At 41.1% G+C, this 23805-nt stretch overlaps 1 protein-coding gene across 2 annotated transcripts in view; it reads left to right on the top strand.

Moving 5' to 3' along the window:
- GRIA4 (glutamate receptor, ionotropic, AMPA 4) overlaps nucleotides 1-23805 on the top strand; it is a 93460-nt gene that overhangs the window by 48781 nt on the left and 20874 nt on the right. For both annotated transcript variants that reach the window (XM_010134103.1, XM_010134101.1), the window contains exon 10: nucleotides 2449-2696. In XM_010134103.1, the coding sequence (XP_010132405.1) occupies nucleotides 2449-2696 (248 nt within the window). The remainder of the gene's footprint in view (nucleotides 1-2448; nucleotides 2697-23805) is intronic.

Genomic DNA, 23805 nt, shown 5'->3' with positions numbered 1-23805 from the left:
TACTTCATTTTCATTTGCTTTCCTGTGTCAGTGTGGTTGGTATGTAAGCCCCAACATTTGCCAGCTGGAAAACAGGGAGCCTGGACATCACAAGGAGTACACAATAAACAGTCCCTCCTGCTTTATTTCATGTCTCTAGCAGATGAAAGTTAAGCCTAGCTGATTGAACATGTGTGAGTTTAGTGTTTGAACAGGGCTCTGAACAAACACTGTGAGTGAGCCAGTAATCCTTCCTCTGAAATTATACATTTTAGGAGCATTATTTTTCTATTTTTTTAAGCCCTCGAGGAAAATCATTGTAGCTTGCTTGACTGCAGGGGAAAGTTGCAATGTTTCCTCGTATTACAGTAATGAATATCTGTTGGTTCACTCTCAGTTTTCACTCTGAATTGACATATAGAACCTGAATGTTAACAAATAAAAGTCTGGGAGAACAAAATATACTTACAGAGCAGAAGCCTTGTTAGACCTTCCGTATTTTTTTTTTTTTTTGTCTCTTGATGGGCAAAGGAAACCAGATCCAAAACACCAGATTTAAATTAAAGCTTTTTCAATTGACCGATGGCATCGTTTCCTTGTACTAATAGAGCTATTTTATGTGTTGCGTGGTTTTAGTTTTGAAGGAAAGTGACCTATTATATGTTTACTTTATAAAGAATCTGATGATGTGGATGTTAAGATGTAAGAAATTATTGGAAGTGAAGGCAGACAAAGGCAAGTAAATATTTTTGGAATGATGCCTTTCTCAGTACTGCTCTCCTCCATTTTTTCTTTCCTTTCTGTACATTTAAATCCATGAAATTATATCAGTGTAAAGCAAAAAGAATACTTGAGTGGCTTAGCTTATGCTCTGCTCTCAGCCACTATTATGTAAACGAAAAGTAGCTGTGACTACAGTGGAAAGAGAGGGTGACAAGGCAGGACGCGATTACTGTCATATACAGCTGTTGTTAATTTAAATTTTATTATATTTGACAGAAAGATAAATGATGCATATAAACAAGCTAAAAAAAGCAAGGATAGTTTATGATGTTCTGCTATATGATATTTTTATTGAACATTTCTGGTTAAATGCCACTTAATCTCAAGTTAGACCTACCTCCCAACAAATTATTTTTGGAGTAATGATGCGGTCATTCAGTAATTGGTAAAAAAGAAGCGCTTCAGGGAATCTACTCTTACCAATAACAAAGGCTCAGTTGCAGGCTTTTTAAAGCCATTGTCAGTTTAAATAAAACCTGGATTATAGCATTTTATATTTGTTTAAATATTCTACGGTCCTTTGTTTTGGGCTCTATAATAATATTTTCTTGGCCTGCTCAGCAATGTGTAGGAATGGGCTCATAGACCAAATCTTGCTTAGCTAGAAATTCCTGTTGACCCAAATAAAAGCTGGCTTGAGCACTGAGTTTAAAAGTCCTTCTTGCAGCATGCATAAGAAAAGACAAGTGCCATCTGTTTTTAAATAAAAGCGCTGTATAAGGTTCAGCTGGCGCACTGCTGGTTTCCATGTATGTATCCCTGCTGCTGGAGGAAGCACAGGAGTTGCCGAGTGAATCTAGCAAGCATGGGAAGCTTCTCAGCCTGACTGCATTTCCTTCCTTCCTTCCTTTCAAGGAAAATTTTTATTTGTTTTTATTTTTATTAAGTTATGGTTCTGCTGAAGTCTTTTCTTGTGTTTACACCATGCTTTCCCAGACAAGTAAATTTCCAGCTAATGCATTCTAAGCCTCAAATTCTTTCACGTTCTCTGAGCAAGAAGATTTCTTACTCAATTACTGGCTCAGAGCCTTCAAAATAAATCCACTCACACTGTGGTTCTAAAAACATACCTAATACTTCCCTAAGATGAATGGTTAGGCATTTTGTTTCCTTTTTAATGGCATATTTGGTCCAACTTGTTGTTTCTGTCTTTTATTGTGAACCACGTCTTGAATGTTGTGCAGCCTTTGTGAATGTAAATGGAATGAACTCTGAAGTGTGAAAGCAGAAATCTTACTTAAGCTATTGTGGTTTTGGTGGTGTAAGAAGTGGGTGTTAGAGCTGAGAAATGCTTCAAGATTCAGCTCAGTATTTATGGGGAGATTATTTTAATGTGTCTCTTTCCCGTACAAGTTGTGGATACCTATTTCATATATAATTCCCTAAAACACTCCTTACAACACTTTAACTGTGTGAACTGCCTTTATCTAACAGGAAATTCAGGTTTTAGCTTCACAGTTATTTTACTGTGACTGTGAATCTAATTTGACGTAAAAATAGTCTTGATATTGTTATTTCTTGTTTCGTTTAAAATAGTCACGGAATTCAAAGAAAATCCTTATCCAAGTATGATTTTCCCAACTTCAGTTGTTTGAACAATTAAGTGTGATTGATTTCATTTTGAACAGTGCCATTCTGAAATGTTGCAACATGCTGTTGTTCTAACTTCTTTTTGACTTTCTCCAGAGATCAAAAATAGCAGTGTATGAAAAGATGTGGACCTACATGAAATCAGCTGAGCCATCAGTGTTCACTAGGACTACTGCAGAGGGAGTAGCTCGTGTCCGTAAATCCAAGGGCAAGTTTGCCTTCCTGCTGGAGTCCACCATGAATGAATACATTGAGCAGCGAAAGCCATGTGACACCATGAAAGTGGGAGGAAATCTGGATTCGAAAGGCTATGGCGTAGCCACACCGAAGGGTTCTCCATTAAGGTGGGTGGAATAGTATAACAATATAAAATGTGTTGTTATAGTATTCCACCTTCCCTGATGTCCCTGATATAGCTCTTTTTGTTTTGTGTGTGAACATGGTATGTTATTTTTCTTTTCTTCCATTTCATTTTTTTTTGATCAACCAAGGTAACCATTTCTAATAGCAATATGGATTTAGCAGCTATAGCTGGCGTATCTTTCAAGGCCATATAAAAACCAAACTGGTTGAACACTAGCTACTTGAAGTCAGCCTCAATAGAATTAACATCAGCTCTTCTATTTCATCAGCTTTCTTCACCAAATTCAACCCTTGATAGCAGTATTTTGCCTACATTATCTGCATCAATAATATGCCTACCAACTCAAAACTGTTACAAGTGATAACCAGTTCTCTTTTTTCCCTGCAACTCGTGCTTCAGGATGGAAGGTGTTTACTTCAAACCTTCTGGTCTAAGTAAACTTTGTTTGGGAAAAGCTTTCTTATTTTTTTTTTTTTTAAACTTTTGTTATTTTGTGTTTTGTTTATTGATCTTGGCTGCTAATTTCTGAATAAGAAGCTGCTTGTAACATCTTTTTTTCAAATGTCACCACTTGGAGGCAATTAGTCCTTCATTAAAGCAACTCCATTAAAGTACTTTTTGTTAAAGCACCTTCTTATTTAGAAACAAAGAGTTTGTGTTTCTAGCATTATGCATTTCAGTACTGCCTTCAAACTCACCAGTATTTTCTTTATCATGGTATCAGATGCATTCAGTCATGTAGGAGAGTTTGTGGTTCACAGGCAGAACATCATTTGCTTTTCATTCAAATTATCAGAGAAACAAAAGTGAAGGTACTAGTTCTGTGTCAAAATTGGCAGTATTTACCATTGTGTTGTCTTTAATGTTTAAGGCAAAAAAAAACCCTTGCCTTTTTCCTCTGGTAGACTTGCCAATTTTCTTCAAAACAAAAGAGCAACTAGCAGATTGAGGGAGTGTGGCCCTACAGCGATAGGGCACATGTGGGTGGGACAGAAGGGATGGCCCACAGAGCAGCCAGGACCCCACTTCTCAGGTTTGTTCCCATGATAAGGGATTACAACAGGCTCTGATGAGATAGATTAGCAAATGCGACAAAGTGAGCTGAAGGGACAAGCTGGAGGTGCAGGTGGAGCCACAGTTCTGTGCAGGAAATAACTAAGGAGGTACGTGTCTACATCTGTGACCTGCAGAGAAAACACTATTACCGCTGTGCAGACAACTAGATTCCTTCTTAACTCAACAGTTTAACCCGCACATAATATCACAGACCTCAATAGCCTCAACTGTATTACTCGGAGGTAATGGGAGTATCGTAAGAAGCAATTCCATCCGCAGCAAAAGAAGATTTGTATGGGCAGGGGAAAATCAGGCCAGTTATTTCAGTCATTACATGTGAATTTTTGGTGCCTAATATTCAGTACCTCTCATTTAAAAACTGCCACCTTAGCTGCTGAATAAAGTAGTAAGAGAACATAAAGAGGTGAGAGAGGGAAAACAACAGCAATAAAAACATTAATTATAAAGAAAAGCGTGTCCAGAGCTCACGGGGTTGTTAAAGGCAGGAGGCAGCAGGTGATAGGAGAGGCTAAACTATTACCTGGGTATATGCTCAAAGCACTTATTTTTTTATTTTATATTTCCAACAAATTGCTATCTCCTTTTCAGTGTTTCAGACAACACAGAAGTGATAGGCAGCGCCGCAATTTAGTGGAGCTGCTTTCCTCTCGTAAGGAAATGCCCGTTGCTGACATAGTCACGCTTTATGGTGCCAAAGCTAGGGCAAACATTTTAGGAATCAGTTTAGCTGCTGTCACATAAATCGTAGCAGTGGGTTGTTAGCTCTTAGCATGCTTTATGGTGCTCTTTACTCCCTCTCACTTTTTTCTGCAGAGTATCCAACAGCAACAACAAGAGACAGCCTGTTTTAATAAGAACTAGTGGTTGGTGGAAGTTGGTTTGTGTCAAATTTGGCCTTATTTCAGTTTTGGTCAGTTGGCTCGCTAAATTACCTAGAAGTAATAGGGACGAGACATAAAGCAATTAGAAGAAAGAGGGCTTAGTAAGCCCATGTAATAAGAACAGAGAGAAAGAGCACAACCATGGTTCTAAGTATCAAGTGTGATCCTAGTTCCATCCCAGCTGAAGACCAAGCTCCTGTATGCCTCAGTGAGGCCACAGTTTGGTCTAACTGGGGGGTCAGCAACTTTAATTAGGGTGATGTGATCAAAAGCATTTGGTTTTTCACCTTCAGAAATGTTTCAAAAAGGGAAATAGGGGAAAACCTACCCCACCTGAAAATTGGACCAAATATTCTTTCAAGCTGTCTCGACTGGCTGTCCATGTCCATGCCTTTCCCGAGCCTCTCTTTCACACGTGCTGAGCTGCTTGTTCTCCTGCTGCACCCCATTCCCTCTCCAGCCCCAGCGACAAACCTCAGGCAACACATCAGTGCTGCTTACCTACTAAAAACATTAAGCAACACACTTAATGTTCTGGACAAAAATGAAGAACGATTCGTACCACCTCTTCCATGTACGTCTGTAGACAGTAGTGCTTACTGAAGAGGGGGAAAGCTTCCTGTCCCTGTGCGCACGAACGGAAAAGACTCTACCGTAAATTTTAACTGCATGCTTCAGAATTTCCTGAGTTGTTTGAAATGGTAGAATATGCTGGGTTTGCTATTTTGACGGCATCCCACAGAGTAGAGTTTCTGTTACTGATCAGATGACTTATGTAACTGCTGCCTGAACAGATAATTGCAAATATTGAACATGCAGTTTGAAATCCATGAAGGGCAGACTAGCTAAGCTCATTACATAAATTAGTCAAAAGATATAATTTGCTATGGGAGTTGTAAATTCTGTATTTTCTTTAATAATCATAATTTCCTATTTGAGTCGTGTGTGGACCACAAATTACTTGATGTAGTTCACAAATAATTGCAAGTAGCATATAAATGTTAAACGTTCACACTCTATTCTTGGCCTGTTCAGAACTGGGGGGAAAATACCATTTTTTTTCAAATGAATTATTCATGTCAAATTATTCACTAAACTCTTTGAACACCTATTTCGCTAGAGATATTTTAGTCTTAATCGTCCTGCTAATAACAATGATTATAAATCAGGAGTTTTTTCACTGAAAAAGTAGTAACAGCTCTCTAAAATCGATGTGAGTGTATGGAGATCCAGACTGTGTATTTTCACACACCTAACGCTGACAGGAAGTGGGGTAATCTAAATTAGACTTCTTTCTGTAGCGTAGGACTAGCAGTGGTTCCCTGCCATCACGTCACTGGGCTCACATTCATCACAGAGCACGTACTCATCACGTCACTCATGCGGATGAAATCCACCAGAGCAATACAGGGACTGATCTCCCTGTTGCTCATGACCCTCACATGAGCAGGGTGGTGGATTTTAATTTGAAACTCTTCCTTTTTGGGTTCCATACTACACTCCTGCAGTGTTCAACCAGTACCTACCGGCTAAATGGAATGATTTCTTCTCAGTGCTAGTGTAGGATTAGGATTCATGCGTATCACTGGATGGAGGAGAATGGGAAATGCCTGATGTGTGTTTCTTTTATGCCCACTGGGCCCTACCACGTTACACATCACGTGTGTCTCCTTCCTTCCTTCCTTTTCAGTGATATTCATGTCTATATAATGTTGTAAAAGACTGACATATTTGAGAATGACGTGGGTTGGGGGCAAAGGCTCTCATCACAACAAAGATTGAGCTTCTCTCATGGCACTACCCAGCTGTCCTTACTGGTTCCTCCTCCTACCACGGTAGGTATTCTTCCAAAACGACTGTGCAGAAATCAGTGTGAATTAATGAGTTTTTTTCTTCAAAGGTGGTGTATTCAAAGGTGGTTAAGAGATCGCTGCCTGTCTGCTTAGCACAACCTGCCTTTGTCAATGTGTAGTCATCAGAAGACATTCTCGTGGCCAGACTTCTGGCCATTGTGGATCACCCCTGGCTCATCTGTAGCCTCTTACAGCTATCTGTTTCTAGAGGGCAACATCTGGAGATCTTGTACTACGCAATCCTGTTCCTTGCATGCCTCTGCTTTTCTGTTTTAGATATGTAGGCATCAAACGTGGGTCTGAATAGTGATGAACATGAGAGAGTTCTCCACTGTAAGAGGTAATGAAAAAGGAAGTAGGGGCAATATTGTCTTAAAGCTACACTAAAAGCCTTTTCTACTTTTTGTACCTTTGAAGCAGTGTGATGCAAAGGTGAATGACAGGATGGACTAAAAGCTTACGAGTTGTCATCCTTTTTTCTGTGTCTGTTACATCTAAGGACATTTGGCTGTCCTGTCCTGCAGCTGACAGTATACAGTGTAGATGAGTGAAACCTGCTCAGGTCTTGAGTGTCTGGTGAGACACGTTGAGTCCAGCCAGATGAGAGTGGCAGGATTAGATCTAGCCAAAGAATAAAACCCTGTTGTGTATAGGTGTGTTGATGTATTTTAGAGGAGGCGATGGTTGTTCACCAACCTGATGAAATCCAGAGCTGTATTAAGTACCCACTATTGCAATTACCGTTAATGTTTATAGATCTGCGATTCTGTATTTCATTAGTCAAGCCTCTGTTCTTTTTATGTAGTAAAGAAATAACTCCAGTTTTACTTTAGGAGGAATTCTTTATGCTCTGGAGAGGAAGGCAAATAGGTCCACATGATGGTATCTGCTGGTTCTTTGCTGTGTGACACCTAGTGACATGAACTAACTCTTTACACTGCCTAAGGTGCCTGTTCTTTATCCGTTCTTTGCTGTGTTTCTGTTAACAAGAGGCGGAAAACGTGGGAAGTGCATCAGTGAAGCAGGTGAAGCAGTGAAGCAGTGTAATTTTCTGATCATTCCAACAGCTTATGTGAAGTGCAAACATGGGTGCAGCTATGGGGTTTGCAAGGGAGAAGTGCCCTGGAAAGTGCCTGGGGTGCAAAAGGCATCCCAACAGTGCCCTGTCAATGTCGTATGGATTCTTCTGTTTTATATAATTGTGCAATACCTGAAAGACAGTTACCCTAAAGGTGAGGGATCTGTGGTGAAAGGAACATTTTCTTGACAAAACATGAGTTTATGTGAGTGAGTAAAGATCTGTTGTGTGCACAGGCTTTATTAACTACCATCTTGATATCAGTGATTCCCATCTAGTCCTCGTTTTCCTGAGGTAAATCTCTAAAATCACTGTTACTTCATTGCTTCGTTTCAATGTGGTGCTACAGCTGACAACGTTACCTTTGCTTTTCAAGGATATATCCAGTATAGTCCCCTAGTTAGAAACGTGGTCTCGAAGGAAAACTTATTTTGGTAATGCGTGCTCATTCATACAAAATTCTGGCAGACCTTCCATAGGGTGGGATATTCCCTATTCTTTTTTCTTTTTTATTGGCCTGAAAAATGTTTGGCGAAATAAGGGTAAATCTGACAGTATAATTTCTTCCAATGGGACCATGAAATTTTATCAAGTTCTGTCCTTGATGTTTTTGGAGACTAGAGTATAAGGAGCTTATTGTGGAAGGAATTCCCAGGTCATCGTTCACTGTCAAAGCTGTTCATTGTGAACTTAGTATATTATTCTGATACATATTTCAGTTCTCTTTTTACTGTGGTTTTGTAGATCAGTGAACTGATAATTCACACCAAGCTCTGTAGGAAAAGAATCAGAGTCATTACACAGTAGTCACCTATAAGGATAGGTGAGAGTGTTTCCCCCGAAACTTCTTGCATTCTCTGGTTTCTTATGATTTCTCTAAGATTAGATTTCTCTGTACAAAAAATGGGTATGATATTCATAGATTCCCTTTGAGAAAGAGGAAAACTAGAGGAAAAACAAAATGTTTGAGCTGATCACCCAAATTACAGAGTCAAAAATTTATTTACTACAGAGGACTTGTTCCACTAGTGTTTTTCAAACGTTTTGTACTGTGGAAATTCAGGAATCTTTGCAAAACCAGACTTTTCCCGTGAGTGAATCTTCCTTGTGCAAGTTATTTTGTATCATAAAGTAAGCATTTCCCTGGACCCCTCTTCAGTGTAACCTATATTGTTCAGTTTTTAAAGGACTTCATAGATTTTTTCCTTTTTTTAAACGAGTATCATTGATGCAGCTATTCCTGCTTGTGGTGTTTCTGTGCATCTGGGCTGCATCATCTACACAAGAGTGTGTTCCTGTTTTCTAGAAAGGTACAGAAATAGGCAAAGGTAACGTTTGCTTGGGTCACCATGGTGAGGTCTGTGCCCTACGTGCTTTTCAGCACTGTTCTGGCAATTCAGAGAGAAGAATGGATATTTCCTCTGCTGGCTAGCTGTCCTCCAGCTGGCAACACCAGCATCCAAAGACCTCCCCAGGTCATTCTGAAGACAAGCAACCTTTGCAGTGAGGAGAGATGCAGAGGAAGCAGGTTCCATTTTTTTTCACAGTTCTCTTCTGACAGGATGGCTGGTCTTGCCCATAATCACTGTGTTATCCATCGAGGCAATCATTTCAGCAAGGCACTGTAGAAGCTGGTGTGAATTAGGAACTGGTGTGATTTATGTTTGATGTACAGAAGATACGGAGACAACTGGTGATTAATGGATGCTTTATGATAAGAATGAGTGATGTGAAATTACTGAGTTTGACCTCTATTCCTTTAAAGGAAGGGACAGTGGAGAAAACAGAAATTCCTGCATAGTTGTGGGGTGGTCTGCTGGTATTTACAAGAACAAGATTCTAGTCAGGACTTCCACTTACCAAGATTTTACAAGGTCATTTCTTTCTGTGATACAAAAGGATTTGAACACTAGAATGTGATCTATAACATTTTATGCATGTTATAAACATTATCTGGTTTGACTGGTGGTGTAGACCATTCTGTATGAATTTGCATAGTATTCTTCCTTTTTCTGTAAGCATAACAAGGCTAGAATTGCCCCCCCCCCCCCCCTTTACCCATTCAGTGTCAGATCTTACAGCCTGGATATTTCTCGAGCAGGTCAGATCCTTCAGAGCTTGTTGGGTTTTCTGTCAACTAGAGATAACACATACTACATAAAAAGGCAGAGATTGGGCCACCGCTTAGCAAGGAATGTAAAAGTCAGGGTTCAATAGAAGATCAGTGAAGAGGGAGCCTGATAATGAATGTTAGCAAGTTGCTCTTTCAAGCTGAGCCTGCAAGGCATACTTAGTTTTGGTTACCTGGATTATTTCTGTCTGAAAACACAGTATCTGTTTTAAAGGTAAAAGTAAAGCCTTGAGAACAAAGATCAGAATCCCAGCTTCCTCTGTTTCCTCAGCGATGCCTATTGGATTAATTTTGTGATTTTAAATCAAGATAAGGGTCTTCCCCATACAAAGAGAGTGCAATGAAAAACACAGGAAAATTTGATGATGGCTAATGAGCTCCACTGCAAGATGTACAAGCAAACTTACATAAGCAAAATATTCTACTTGAGGGAGTTTTGCCCTTGGGATTTTTACATATAGAGGAAACAGTAATAATCCTGACTTAAGTCACCGAATTGCAATGAGGGGCATTGTTATTGAGAGAGTTTCTGATGCTTGTATCTTTAGAAGAAAACAACTCGTTAGTGTCCATGATGCTACCCTCACTAGGCTTTCTCTGTCCTGAAAAAGCCCCACCCCCACACCAGTACATCTTTCAAGTGCTCCAAAGAGCCATTTCTGATCTACCTTGCCGCGCAGAGCCTCTTTCTTCATTGCCGCTTGGAGGACGTTTTTTCACCTCAGACCTCAAGGGGGACAATTCATAATTGAACAAAGCTCTCAGTTGTCTGGAGGAGAACAAAAGTCACAGGAATTCGTTCTGTTGCTATTTCTGTTTTCCCACACTACAAATGATATTTGAAGCAACTGATGGGAGGCTAAGCTCTTCCAAGAAGCCCAGCTCCTGGTTTGGTCGCAGTCATGTTCTGGTACCTCTCTGTTAATATCATCCTGCTCCTCATTCCAGGGAAAGTCCCAGCACTTTAGCGAAAATGGTTGTGAAACAGGATGCTGCTGAGCAGGAGTGAGAGGACAGAGCATAGCAACAGCAATAAATCTTGCCTCGGAATGTAATTTTTTTATCTAAACATTGCAATGGCAATAGGCATTTTTAAATTAGCAATATGAACTGTAAAACTCCCATTCTATCTCTTCAGCTTTAGCATTTGTTTAGCTGCACGATGAGGCTTTTTGTCTGTTTTCCTTTTTTACAACATATTTGTACAAGAGCTTTGCCCTTCTGATATTAGTGATTACTAAAGATGAAGTTTCTGTGCTGTTGTGTAGAAGCATTGCTTGGGCCAGTCCATGATAGACAGCACCACGACAAGGTTTATAATAGGCCCATTTTCTACAACCAGAAAGAAATCAAGGCATGAAAAACAAAACAAAACAAAACAAAACAAAAAACAAAAAACCCAACCATATCACAGTTCTTTTTTTTTGTTCACCTGTTTCAGGAATATGTGAATGCAAACAGAACAGGAACTTTGCAACATCAACTCTGTCTAAATGAAATTTTTCAGGCTGTTCACTTCTTTGTCAAGGAAAATAAACTTCCCTAAAACTATCAGTGCAGACCAGAATGTCTCAGAAATGCTGATACCATTGCTGAGCACCCGTCTTACTGACTTGCTGGTTGTTTGCCAAGGTTTGAGAAGCGTTAATCCCAAGAGTGTGCCAGTGGAAAACGAAAGGATTACCACTGTTTCCAATCTGTAGCTCCTCCAAGGAACAAACTCTGCTTCTTGGCACGTCAGAAATAAATTTCTCCTGCCCTTTCGCCTGCCATTTCCCCAATACCTTGTACAGCAGCTCAGCAGAGGGCAAGATGCAGCCCATTATATTTTAACAATGCAGCTTGTTATTATTTCTCTCTTTTCTTTTCATGACAGCTCTCTGGCTGTTTAGGTGTCAATTCCCAGGAAACCGCCAGGCTTCAGAATATGTATGCATTAAGGGGACAAGCCAGCTACCCTTTGAAGCTGATGGCACAGTTCCTGCCAAGTAAAAGACCTATCCCACCAAGATAATAATTGTCCAGGTAAACCGTAGGTAGACTAAAGCAAGGGAGCAGCCACTGAAAGGCACCTCAGCAGCTCACAACAATACCTCTCTGTGGAACTGACATTTGGGGAACAAATAGCACCTGGAAAACAGTTTGTGATTAATCCGTGTGGTAGTTGCAAAACTGCCCCCTTCCAATTGACAGTAAGTACTAGATGGACTCCCGAGTGACATGAAAATGGCTGTTTAGTCTTTATGCAGCCTTGGCTCATGTGAGAAACTCAAGACCAAAAGTAGGGGAAAAAGTTTATTTTCTTTCCTTGAGCTGGGAGCAGTATCTCAGATTGGCACACTTAACGGAGGAGGTATTATGGAGGGAATGGACATCCCAGAATGAAAGGTAGAAGGTTGTTGCCAATGAAAAAAACACAAAACAAGATTCAGGAGTTCTACTATATAATTTAAGCTACTCTGTGTCTTGGCACAACATCTCTAAAATGCGGCATTTCCCAGCATCAGCAAGATGCTCACAAAGTGCTCAGGTTGCAGATAAAAATGGCCACACGTGCGTCTCACCGAATGACACAAGTTTAAAAGACTGTGTGATAAACCAGGGACTTCTGGTAATTATTTCTCTAAACTCACCTACCTTGTGTGTGGTAGGAAGTAGAGTCAAAATTACTGCTCTTTTTCTCAACTATCTCTAGTTCTCAACTATCTCAACCATCTCCTTCGCTCAAGTCTCTGTACTACAGCTAGAGCCTTACTCCCATTTGCTGACCTGCTTCCTCTGCTTCCCATTTCAGTTAAGTCACTGAGTAAGACTTAAATCAAAGCTGAAAATGGATTTAGCTCCTGTTTAACCATATATTTTAGCAAATCACACGATGCTGACCAATGCTGTGTTCTCTTTAGCTGAGGAAGACTCTTTTAACAGCTTTTGGCAGGATGGGCAGTTTTCTGGTTTCAAAGGCTGACTACAATTTTCCCTGCAATTTTCTAAAGCCAAAAGTCAACTGGGTGAAAGTGGTCCAAGCCTGGCTTGATACGGAGACCGATTTTATTGTTACACTTCAGTAATTTCTTTTTACTCTAGAAGAACATATAAAGAGAATAACCTGCCTCCAGGACCCAGAGAAGACAGAGTGAGTGCAGGTGAGAGCAGCCCCAGCATCCGGCAGCCCATCTGTTACCTCCAGAACAGGCTTTCTCTGTACTTAATTACAGATTATGCTCATTCCAATCTGTGGCTTATATGGTTCCATTTAGCACAGCCAGAATTTGAAACTGGGTCTTAAGCGAGGCTTTTACATTTAGAATGAGACCTTTGGTTTTCTAGGGATGGATGCAGGTGCCCAAGTTTGCACACACCAAGTGTGGAAATTCTTTTTATAGCATTTTACACTGTATCACTTTAAGATCTCTTTTGGATCTTGAAACTCTGAGTCCACAGAAAAACTCATCAGACCTGGTTGGAAATCTGAAAATTATTTCCTGCAGAATACCTCAGCTTTTTCTGGAGGTTGTATCACTCAAATTTAGGTGCCTAAATACAAGTATTACTAGGCAATTTCTTCTGATTTTTGCATTTTCAACAAAAAATTTTGGATTTGAAAGTTTCCACAAGAGCTTTTTACTGGTTACAACTGGAAACAGTAAGAGCCAGTATGTAGGCTGATACGCATTTCTTTATTGGTTGTAGTTAAAAAGATTATGTCCTTCAGTGTGCAGAGCTGTGGGACCAGCCCATGTTCCAGTGCTCTGCACTTTCTAAGATCCATCTCCTCAGGTTTTAATCACTATATGATACTATTTTAATTATATTCTATACGTGCTAATGATATTTTCTCCTTTAAATCCACACTAACACTTGACAGTTATGCAAACTCGGGCTATGAAAGTGAACAGAAAGACAGTTAGGATGAGGATTTAGGAATTTTCCCTATCACCAATAAATAAGCAGGCTGCTACTTTTGGCATCTCTTTTAGATAGTGGGCAATTATCCAAGGCCGTTTCCAATTAGAGAGCTTTTAGTTCATCCAATTTGTAGGCCACGAGAGAAGATATTGTGGCATCAGATAAAATAATTGCAAACATCCAGACTGCATGTAGAATACAGGTTTGTTTTTTTTTTTTTTTTTTTTTTTTTTTTTTTTTTTTTTTTTTTTTTTTTTTTTGGCCTCCTAGTTCAAGAAAACCATTGATAAATGGAAGCAATTTCAGTGGAAGGTGATCAAGATGGAGCTGGAGCACCGCCCGTGTGAGGAGAGGCTGGGGAAGCTGGGCTTGTTCAGCCTGGAGCAGCTCGCAGTGTCTGTGGAGAGCCTGTTGAGGACATGGAGCCAGGCTCTTCACAGCAGGGCAGGGTGGGAAAGTAAGAGACAACGGGCATCAACTGAAACAGAAGTTCAGACTGGATGCAAGGAGGGACTTTTTCCCCTGAATCTCTGAGGACAGTCTGACAGTGACACCGGTTGCCCAGAGAGGTTGTACAGTCTCCGTTCTTGGTATTTTGCAAACTGTGACTGGATGAAGTCCTGAGCAGCTTGGTCTGACCTCATAGCTGACCTTTGTGTAAGCAGGAGGTTGGACCAGACAGCTCCTGAGGTGCCTTCCAGGCTGCACCATGCTATGATCCTTTTTTGACAATTATGGCTATGAATTATTGTTAATTACAATTAAGGACATCTTCAGCCATCACATTCAATCTCCTGGAACTACGGGAGTATTTGAAAGTTGTAGGAAGTTAAAGAGTGGAATGTTTAAGTTTTTTACATAGTAGAAGGTCTTCTCCCCAACTTATACAAAAGCTGCTCCTGACCCCTAGGCTTCAGCTACAATTTCTGTCACTTGGATTGCTCTCATCTAAGTCCCATTTTCATGCTGGAAAAGCAATAGAGAGAGAGAGTATCTGAGCTCAGTGAAATAAGTGGCAGTGCTTCATATCTCTGCTTTGACAAGGCAAAGGGAGCTCTTAACTCCTCAGCAGCCTTATATAGCGGCTGAGTGGCTGACAGCACGGACCACTGCGGAGCCTTTGACAGTGGGGTCAAAAGATGGAAGAGTTCTTTCGTTATGAGAGTTGGATCACTCTGATTGGCTGTTTCTCATCCCCAGAGATTTCTGAGCAGCAATGAAGTGTGGTTGACTAAAGTCATCTCATACTGATGAGCTTAACTGTGATCCTGCCCCAGTTTCCTGGGCATCTTAGAGAAGGCCAGTTCACTTTCTCCCTTCAGTTTTGCCTTTGCAAATTGAGGACAATGACAATCGCCCATAAACCTCAGAGGGACAGTGAAGATTAATAGCAGAGTGTTTATTGTGCTGTGAATATTTGAAGTCCCTTCCTGATTCAGATGTTTGCATGAGGTGTGCCTCAGAACAAACCTCACAGTAGACTTCTGAGCGTCTTTGATCAGAGAAACTGTTTTGGAGACAAAACAGTAGGGAAAATGTAAATTCAACTGATGTTTTCTATGGGCTATGACCACATGTTCTGTGTTCCCTTTAGAAAGAAATAGCAGAAATCTTCATCACCAGTGAACCCTACACCCTCTAGCTTTTTTTTATTAAAGGTGGCATGTGGGCGTGCGTCCAGAACAACAGCAGTTCCATTAGCTGGCTCTCCACAGCCACTGCAGAGATCTATTAGGAACTTCCATACCTTGTTTTCTCCGTAGCCTGACTGCTTATATTTGAAACATTACAAGCATGAGCGTTACTGTGTTGATGTGACTGTGCATGATCTGCCCGGTAGGAGTGCTGGTGTATTTGCATTCACTGCTGTGTACATGGCTGTACCGATGGTGGCAACATTATACAGCTGGTTGCCAGAGCGATTGGATTGCCCTTGTCTGATAATTTCACCTGAGCTTGGACCGATGTTCAGCTGGCTTCAGGGCATTTTAATTATCAGCACACTAGCTATTGGACCAACCATCTCATCTGGTTGCTGGCACCATTTATTGTTGTCTCAGCCTATCAGATCTTCTTCATTAACTTCTGTGATAATATTCAGACAGAAAGTCCTAGGAACTCTTCCAGCTAATCCCCATTTTGGCTGCTGACCAAATAAGGCTTTATACGACACAACTGTAATTGCTTCATTTGTATGGTATTGATCTGCCATTAGGCAAAACACAAGCCAGCATTTCACTACAGCTCAAGTTACGCGCTATTATTTATTGTTTGCATTGCATCTGCAGCAAGACTTCCCACCTGAGGAATGGACCCCCTGTTTTTTCTCACAATCTCTGCTTCTAATTAAAATTAGAAATTTCAAAATGCTTGCATTATAATTAGACCAAAGCTTAAGAAACCATCTCTTAGTGGGAAACTTTCCAATTATTGCTTCTAATCCTTCTTTATGAAAAACGTCAGTATGGAGTCAGAAAGAAGCATGCAGAGTTTCAGAAATCTCTCATGCCTCTTCTCAGTGTGTTGAGATCTGATAACAGTGTGTCAGCTGTGCAGAACTTATGAATTAGTGGTCTGCTTCTGGCAACAGTAAAAATCGAGCATCCATCCTGATACCTCAGTGTTGCCAATGGCTTTGGACATAGTGGCCACGTTACATTAATAGCTTTATGGACATCGATGTCAGTGAATTCCCTCAGAAGCAAACTGCAGTTTTGCCTTATCGCTTTCTCCTGTGGGGTTGCTTTCCTTCATTGGAAAAAACAGTGGATGAGCAGACTGCTTGTATTACAGCACTTGCCGTACCGTACATTATGCTGATGGTATTTGGCTTTGCAGTCATTTCGTGCTTCATTCTCGTTAAAGTGAGACTGGGACTTGGTGGATGAAAAGTCTAAGCAGACAGGTGAAAGATGGGTGCTCATTGGAAACAGCACCTGAAATAGTGGGTTGTTTCTAAAATAAAAATATAGACATTCATAGAAACATAGAATCATAGAAAAGCTTGTGTTGGAAGGGGCCTTTAAAGGTCATCTAGTCCAACCCCCCTGCAGTGAGCAGGGACGTCTTCAGCTAGATCAGGTTGCCCTGAGCCTCATCCAGCCCAACCTGGAATGTTTCCAGGGATGGGGCATCTGCCACCCGTCTGGGCAACCTCTGCCAGTGTTTGATCACCCCCATTGCAAAAAACAATTCTTATATCTAGTCTGAATTCACCTTATTTTAGTTTAAAACCATCTTCCCTTGTCCTGTCACAACAGGCCCTGCTAAAAAGATTGTCCCCATCTTTCTTACAGGCCCCCCTTATGAATTGAAAGGGTTCCATAAGGTCTCCCCAGAACCTTCTCTTCTCCAAGCTGAACAACCACACCTCTCTCAGCCTTTTCTCACAGGAGGGGTGTTCCATCCCTCTGATCATTTTTGTGTCCCTCCTCTGGACCAACTCTGGCAGTTCCATGTCTCCCCTGCCCTGAGGACTCCAGAGCTGGACTCAGTACTCTAGGTGGAGTCTCACCAGAGAGGAGCAGATGGGGACAATCACCTCCTTCGACCTGCTGGTCATGCTTCTTTTTATTAATTCAACTGAATCTGGCTTCTCCATGAACTCCTGAGAACAAAAATAGCAGCAAGTTCTTTTTTTTTTTTTTCCCATTTCCAGCTGCTGAGGAGATGGCAGGATTTTTTCTCTTACTGTGTCTCTTGCCACAGATGCCTACATCTCTGTTGCCCTGAGAGTGGTTAAGATGCAACTGGTTTTGTATAACTCTTCTCTGAAGGACTTCTCAGAAATACTGGCTAGGATAGAGGACTTCGATCATCTTTTATGGAGCATCTTAGGCTGATGGTGACGTAGTTGGTGAAAAAGGCATGCAGAGATGCTCAGCGGAGAATCTTTACTTGTAGAAATCACTCCATTGTGACTCCTGATGGGGTTTGCCATTTCTTAATCTTAAACTGGTATTTTAAACTAATCATCAGTTGCTGTTATGAGGTCTTGCTGCTTGCAAGGAGGAAAATATAACAACATATCATAAGGAGTAGAATAACAGGAGAAGACCATGTCAAATAAATATAGTTCCTCTTACAAATCTTATATATTCATAAAGGGTGAGATTCAGCCTGGCATAATTGAAAAATTGGAGAATTCTGATAGTGAAATCTCTTCAAATATCATCACCTTTGAACCAGGCTCCAAAAATGCTAGGTGTGTTCAATACTGCATCAGGAAAGATCTTGGGTTTGTTATATTAGCTGCTGTGCTGCCGCTGAATAGAACATGCATTTAAATAGCATTTAAATAGCACATTTACACACGGGGCTGGTTAGGAACCTGAAAACCTAATTTCTGCAGTGAGTCCAATGGGATATTTTACTTTCCATGGTTTGTAACGAGAGTCAGCAATGGGTGCTGACTGTTTTCGGAGGTCACAGTAACATTTCTTCTGGGGCTGGGTCTTCTGTGGATGGAAGCTGTGAAATGCTCAGTCAAAGGTATAATATTTCTGCCACTGCTGGGGCATGTTGAATGGAGTGAAAAATTCAAAGCTGCTGAAACAGCTGTCACCTGTGTGTTGGGAGATTTTGATATAGTAAAATCTTCCTCTGTGCAGGGTGGCCAGAGTCTGTGATCTTAGCAGGCTGTCTAGTAATCCACCAGCGATGTCAAACGGATTGAGATGGATATAAAGAAAGAACAACTCTCTAATTTACAAGGAACCACGCCCTATTTCTATTCAATAAGCACTGAATTGCATCCAAAAGAAATACATTTTCCCTGGTCTCATTCTGGGTGCAAGTAGTCACTGTGATATCCAGCAGCATAAACTTACAAATATGGCTAAAATATTATCTTAAAGAAAATGTAAATCTACTGGCCAAGATCAGTAATGATGAATGGTGCTGTCAATCCTGTTAACTCATCCATTTGAAAAACTAATGGAACATTTGTGCACGCAGTAAACTGCGGTGTTTGGCTTTGTCTTGCAGAAGGAGTGAACATAAGGAGTGTCAATGATATGTGCCGCGATAATGTACCATAATGTCATTTAAAGAGACCTGCGGTAACGCAGTCTAGATAGGAGAGGAGCGGGAGAGTGCTTCCAGCAATATCAAATGTATAAAACCTGTGAAGGACTCAGGATTCCTAGTGTTTCTGAGGTGAGAAAGAGTTTTCAAGGCAGTGGGCTAAGCTCAGCCTCAGAGCAGTTCCAGCAGTGTGGACGCAGTGTTACGCTGGTGCTCAGGCACTGGAAAAATCCCACTCAAGCCTTTAAAACATTTTCAGTTGCAGGTGTTAGACTGCAGTCGGCTATTCGCAGAATCGGGCTTCTGCTGTAATCAGCAAGAAAAATTGTACTTTGAAAAGTGGTACTGCTCAGTGACAACAGGATTAGGTAGTCGTCAGTGAAAATTAAAATAGCTCAGAGTTGGGAGAAACTAGTGTTCCTGGTGCTGCTAAAGACTGTGTACTGAACCGATATGAACAGTTCCTCTAGGGACAGTTTTATTTATTTTTTATTTACAGCAAAGCTTTGTATAAAGCAGAGAAACAAGCTGAGTTGCTTTCCCAGGTCAACTGCTGTTGTTTTTTCACAAGCAAAATACATATTTAATTGCTTGTGCCAAGAAGAGTTTGCATGCTGTTAATTGGAATATCTTGCTGCAAAACAGCTTTCAATTTATATAAATATTTTAAACTACAGTCATTGGACCTCTAGCTGGTGTAAATTGTCAGAACTTCTTTGAATTCAAAGTAGCTATGGCAATTTTTAGCAGCAGTGGGTCTCCCAGTAATTGGAACTCCTGCTGATCTTCAAGGTGTCAGTTTGGCTCATATTTGTTTACAAAGCTCAGTTCAAGCTGCATGCTTAGGATACACATAGAAGCTGTAAATACTCAGTGCCCCTAGAAATTAACCATCTTATTTGGATGGCTAAATGAAGAAGATTTTACTTATTTTAATTAGCCACACTTGAAAATGATTTGAGTGCTGCTTTAAGTGAATAAAAATAATTTTAAATGAATAAAAATACATATTCACTCTTGTAAAGATACTTTATTCTTAGTGTTTGTAGAATGTGTTGAGATATTGTTGTGGAAGGGGTGTTATAAATGCAAGAGTTCAAGAGGCACCCACTCTCCCGGCGGATCCTCAGGCACTCAAGGCCAGTCGCATCCCTTCTCCGAGAAGCATGTGTATAGCGATGGAGTGGTTTAGTAGGAAAGCCTGAGAGACCCGCTGAGAAGAGCCAGTATCGTTGTGAAGACTCATAACTTGAATTCTAGTAGTTATTTATTTAACATAAAAGCTGGGCAAGCTATCAGAGTAAGTGCCAAGGACTCAGCTTTGTTTGAACTACCAGCTACACGTGGAAATGTCTTGATAAGTGCTGTGCCTCAGTGTTTATACACAATTTTTTCATACCATAGCATTACGGCATGCAAACCTTTATAAACCCCTGTACAAAAATTATTCCCATAAATTTTTGAATGTGTTTAAGAAGCACTATTTGAAAGTTGGCCCTTTCTCATTAAAATTTAGGTTGTTTTTCTTGTAAACATGCTCTTGCATTAGCTCTCTTTATTAATATTTTCATTATTGATTCTTCAAGCCACCTGAGTATTGAATGACGTAAGCTTTGGCTACATCTTCCTTGTTAAGGGAGTGCTTGTTTCATTCTTAATTTATTAAACATATTCAGCCAGTGCCATGCAGCTTTACACTTAATGTCTCCGGATGAATTCCCCAGCCCCCTTAAACTGTGCTGCATTTATGTTGAGTTATACTCCACCACCAGCACTTTGCAAAACATGGTTAAAATAAGCAGCTCAGAAGATGGGCAGGTTTAAATTTTTTGCTTGGTGAGGTTGCATTTTAATTTTCCCCATTTAAAATCACTTGAACGGATGATATGAACAAGCTGTAAAAATGCACCGGCTTGTTTCACTAAGTACATCTGGGACAGATCCTCAGCTGCATCCAGGAAGCACTAGGCTGTGCGGCAAGGGGAGGCTCTCAGGCAGCTGTGGCCTTCCCTTCCCAAGCCACCTGGGCTGCATACAGATTAGATCATGAGAGAGTAACTGTGATTCACATCACTGAAATAAGGCCTGAACTGAACTTGACTTCACCGGGCTCTCTCTCTGCTGTGTCCTGAGGGAGGACACCCTCCATCCTCGCAGCAGGAGCACTGAGGGGCTTGTCTGGGCAATGGCTGCATAAGCAGGTAGCAGCAGGGAGAGATGTCCAAAGTGAAAGGAAGAAAATGAGCTTTGAGTTGCTGGACATGCACCATCGATTGCCAACACATTGCTGGCTGTGACACTGCAGTCTTGGGCAAGCTTGTTCCTTCAGTGAATTCCTCCTGCGGATGCACCACCGCATCCGTGGCTTCAGTTCCCATTGTATCGTCACAATCCCCACTTCTTTCTGGGCACTGCTTTTATAGGAGTACAAATACAACAGATTTATATGACAATGGAGTCATGGATGTTTCTGGAATAAAAAGCTGTATTTTGCCAGGTGGCCCGTCCCTCGTGTATGACCCACCCATGGTGCTTCGATCATTTAGCACCCAGATACTCTTTGTTTGACGTTTGCTCACGTTCAGAGAACCTAAGGTTAAGCAGAGGCGGTATCCCTCTGCACAATGTGACTTCTAAGTGGCTGAGAGATTTCAAAATCCTTGTGGGAAGGGTTTGTGAAAGGCGTTCTAGAGGGCCAGGGTCTCCGTTTCTGCCTCATTAACCGTGGTGGTTGGTGGCACCAGCTGTTCTAGGATGACACACTGTGCAATACGGCTACAGTTCAAACAAAGACGTCTCCAGGACATAGTCTCACCAGTAAGTCCTGTGATTTTTGCACATGCTGCTTGTTCATTAGTTCGAGTGAACAACTTCCCCACAGCTGAGCAGTGAAACGGTGCTACCATCTGTAAAGATAGCGGCAGAATTTCACCCAGAACCCGCCCAGGGTTCAGGGAAGGGTTTTGCTATCTAACATGCCAGTTACACAGGATTTATTAGACTAAGTTTGGGAAGGGGATTCAGGAAAATGTCAAAGCTGTTTAAATACCAAAGACATTTAATTTTTCCTGGCAAAACTCTACCAGTTGCCTAAAAGGTTGTTATTAAATGCTCCCAGCAGAGATCCTGCCTTTGTTGTAGCGAGTACTTAGGGACATGTCGGTGCCTTTACACCACTTAGCATTCAAAAACAGGTATTCCGAGATCTAACGTCAGGAAGGAAGTGACCTTCACTAGGTATGCTCATGCCAGGGCTGGGTCCTCTGAATAGCATCCACAGACGCTGCTGAGTGATGCTGACGGATGATGCTTTCCAGCCATCCCATGAACCACTGTGCATCCAGAGATTTGGAAGCTGAAACACTTAAACAAAAAGCAGCTGTGGCTGAGGCTGTGGGTACTTATTCAAGTCTAACCAGACTGGAGGAAGCCTTTTCTACCTGTTGTGTGTATTGAAGCTCTGGGCATTAGGCTGTTGAAAACAGACTTAAACTTACCGTGCAGGATGCATTTCATGGTTTAGTTTCTGGTTTCTTAGAGATGCTGAATTGCTGCACTGGAATAGGTGCTTAAAGTGTTGCATTGGGCAGAACTTGGTGTCCCCTCCCATGCTGTTCCTCTGTGGCTGTCTCGAATTTCCAGCAGTACTCATGATGTTGGCTGCTGTGGTCCTTAGCCTGGGCCTCTGTCTCATTACCTTGTGGTGCAGGGACGTTTGTGTGTCTCTATCAACCTTAGAAATGACTCTCCTGTGGTTGAGCATGTAATTGCTAGCTATCACGGTGTTGTATGCCACAGCATTCAGGTCATAGGGACTGAAGGCCAATGGACAGGTCATTTGTTGACCATTGCTGTGATCCAAACTCACTGGAAGTCAGCGCCTGGGCTTTGGGCAAGCACCCTACTGTGATTAGTGTGGGTAGCAGGTGAGGTATCTCTGTCTGGAATCAGATGTTATTTTGCAAGGGGCTGGGTAGTTGCACTATCACCTGTCTGTGCAGTTTTATCTTTTGGTGACTGTGGAAGGCGTATCTGCAGTTGGCACAGCAGGCTCTTTAAAACAAGAAGTGAGGCCGATTAACATTTTAAACTGCTTATTACTATTTATTTATGGGGAGATAGAAAGTCATTTTAAATGAGTAAGGATCCTTTAATTCTCTATCAAGGTTTTCATACTGTTATTCCATAGACAGCTTAAAAAAAGCTGTGATCCATACATCGAAATCACTGTCCATGCACCCAAGTAATTGCAAAGTGAGGTTTCACTATAACACAAGGGCTGTAGTTTTGGCTGAACTGTCTTGCCTATCACAGTCAGGCACTCCACTTTCTTCTGAGTAATGGAAAAGGTAGGAACGAGCAGTGACAGCAAAGATTAAGAGACAAATATTAAAGCGCTTGCCTGCTTTCTACTATTAAACCCTTACTCTTGCAAAGGTTTCAATTCCTTTATGGAGGAACGCATTGTTCTTCAGCGGGAGTTTTGACTAGGTGTGGTATTGAGGATACAGTCCTGTATTTTTAACGATGAAAGAACAGTTTCTGTCATGGAAACTCAAGTTTCAAAACCTTCCTCTGTGGCAGAGCGAAGCATTGTCTAGGATGAGCATGACTGATCTAGCCTGAGGTCTCAGGTATATAATTTTCAGTGTAGTCACCATTGCACCTATCAGGATCTCAGTTACAGCATTTCTGCGAGAGGTACAGAAGCACCGAGGAAAGGTTCTCTGTGTTTTGCCGACCAAAAGGAAATGGTTTATTTCCATGTGTTGAGGAGGACCTGGATAGCTAAGCAACAGAGAAAGCAGTGTGAAACTAACCTGGTTTTACATGGCCTACTAGACATGATGAGGACAATAATGTATTACATTTATCAACAATACAGTTTAATTTCAGAGCAATGATTGCAGCTTAAATCCACATATACTTCTTCATCCTTTTTATTTTCATTTCTCTATTGTGCTGTGAAACTGTCTATGGATATGGCTAATAACCCAGCTAAATAACCCTCTCATGAATGGGTTTCATTTGTTTATTTATTACTCTAGGATTACTATCAACCAGCTGCAGCTTCTCTAAATGACTCTGGGAAAATTTTCCTTGATAATCTTTAATGCTTTGAAAGATAAACTCAAACA

This window comes from Buceros rhinoceros, unplaced genomic scaffold (genome assembly GCF_000710305.1).
Source record: "Buceros rhinoceros silvestris isolate BGI_N320 unplaced genomic scaffold, ASM71030v1 scaffold4014, whole genome shotgun sequence".
NCBI classification, from domain to species: domain Eukaryota; kingdom Metazoa; phylum Chordata; class Aves; order Bucerotiformes; family Bucerotidae; genus Buceros; species Buceros rhinoceros.
Note: the sequence above shows the minus strand (reverse complement) of the source record. Positions and strands in the feature narration are given on the sequence as shown.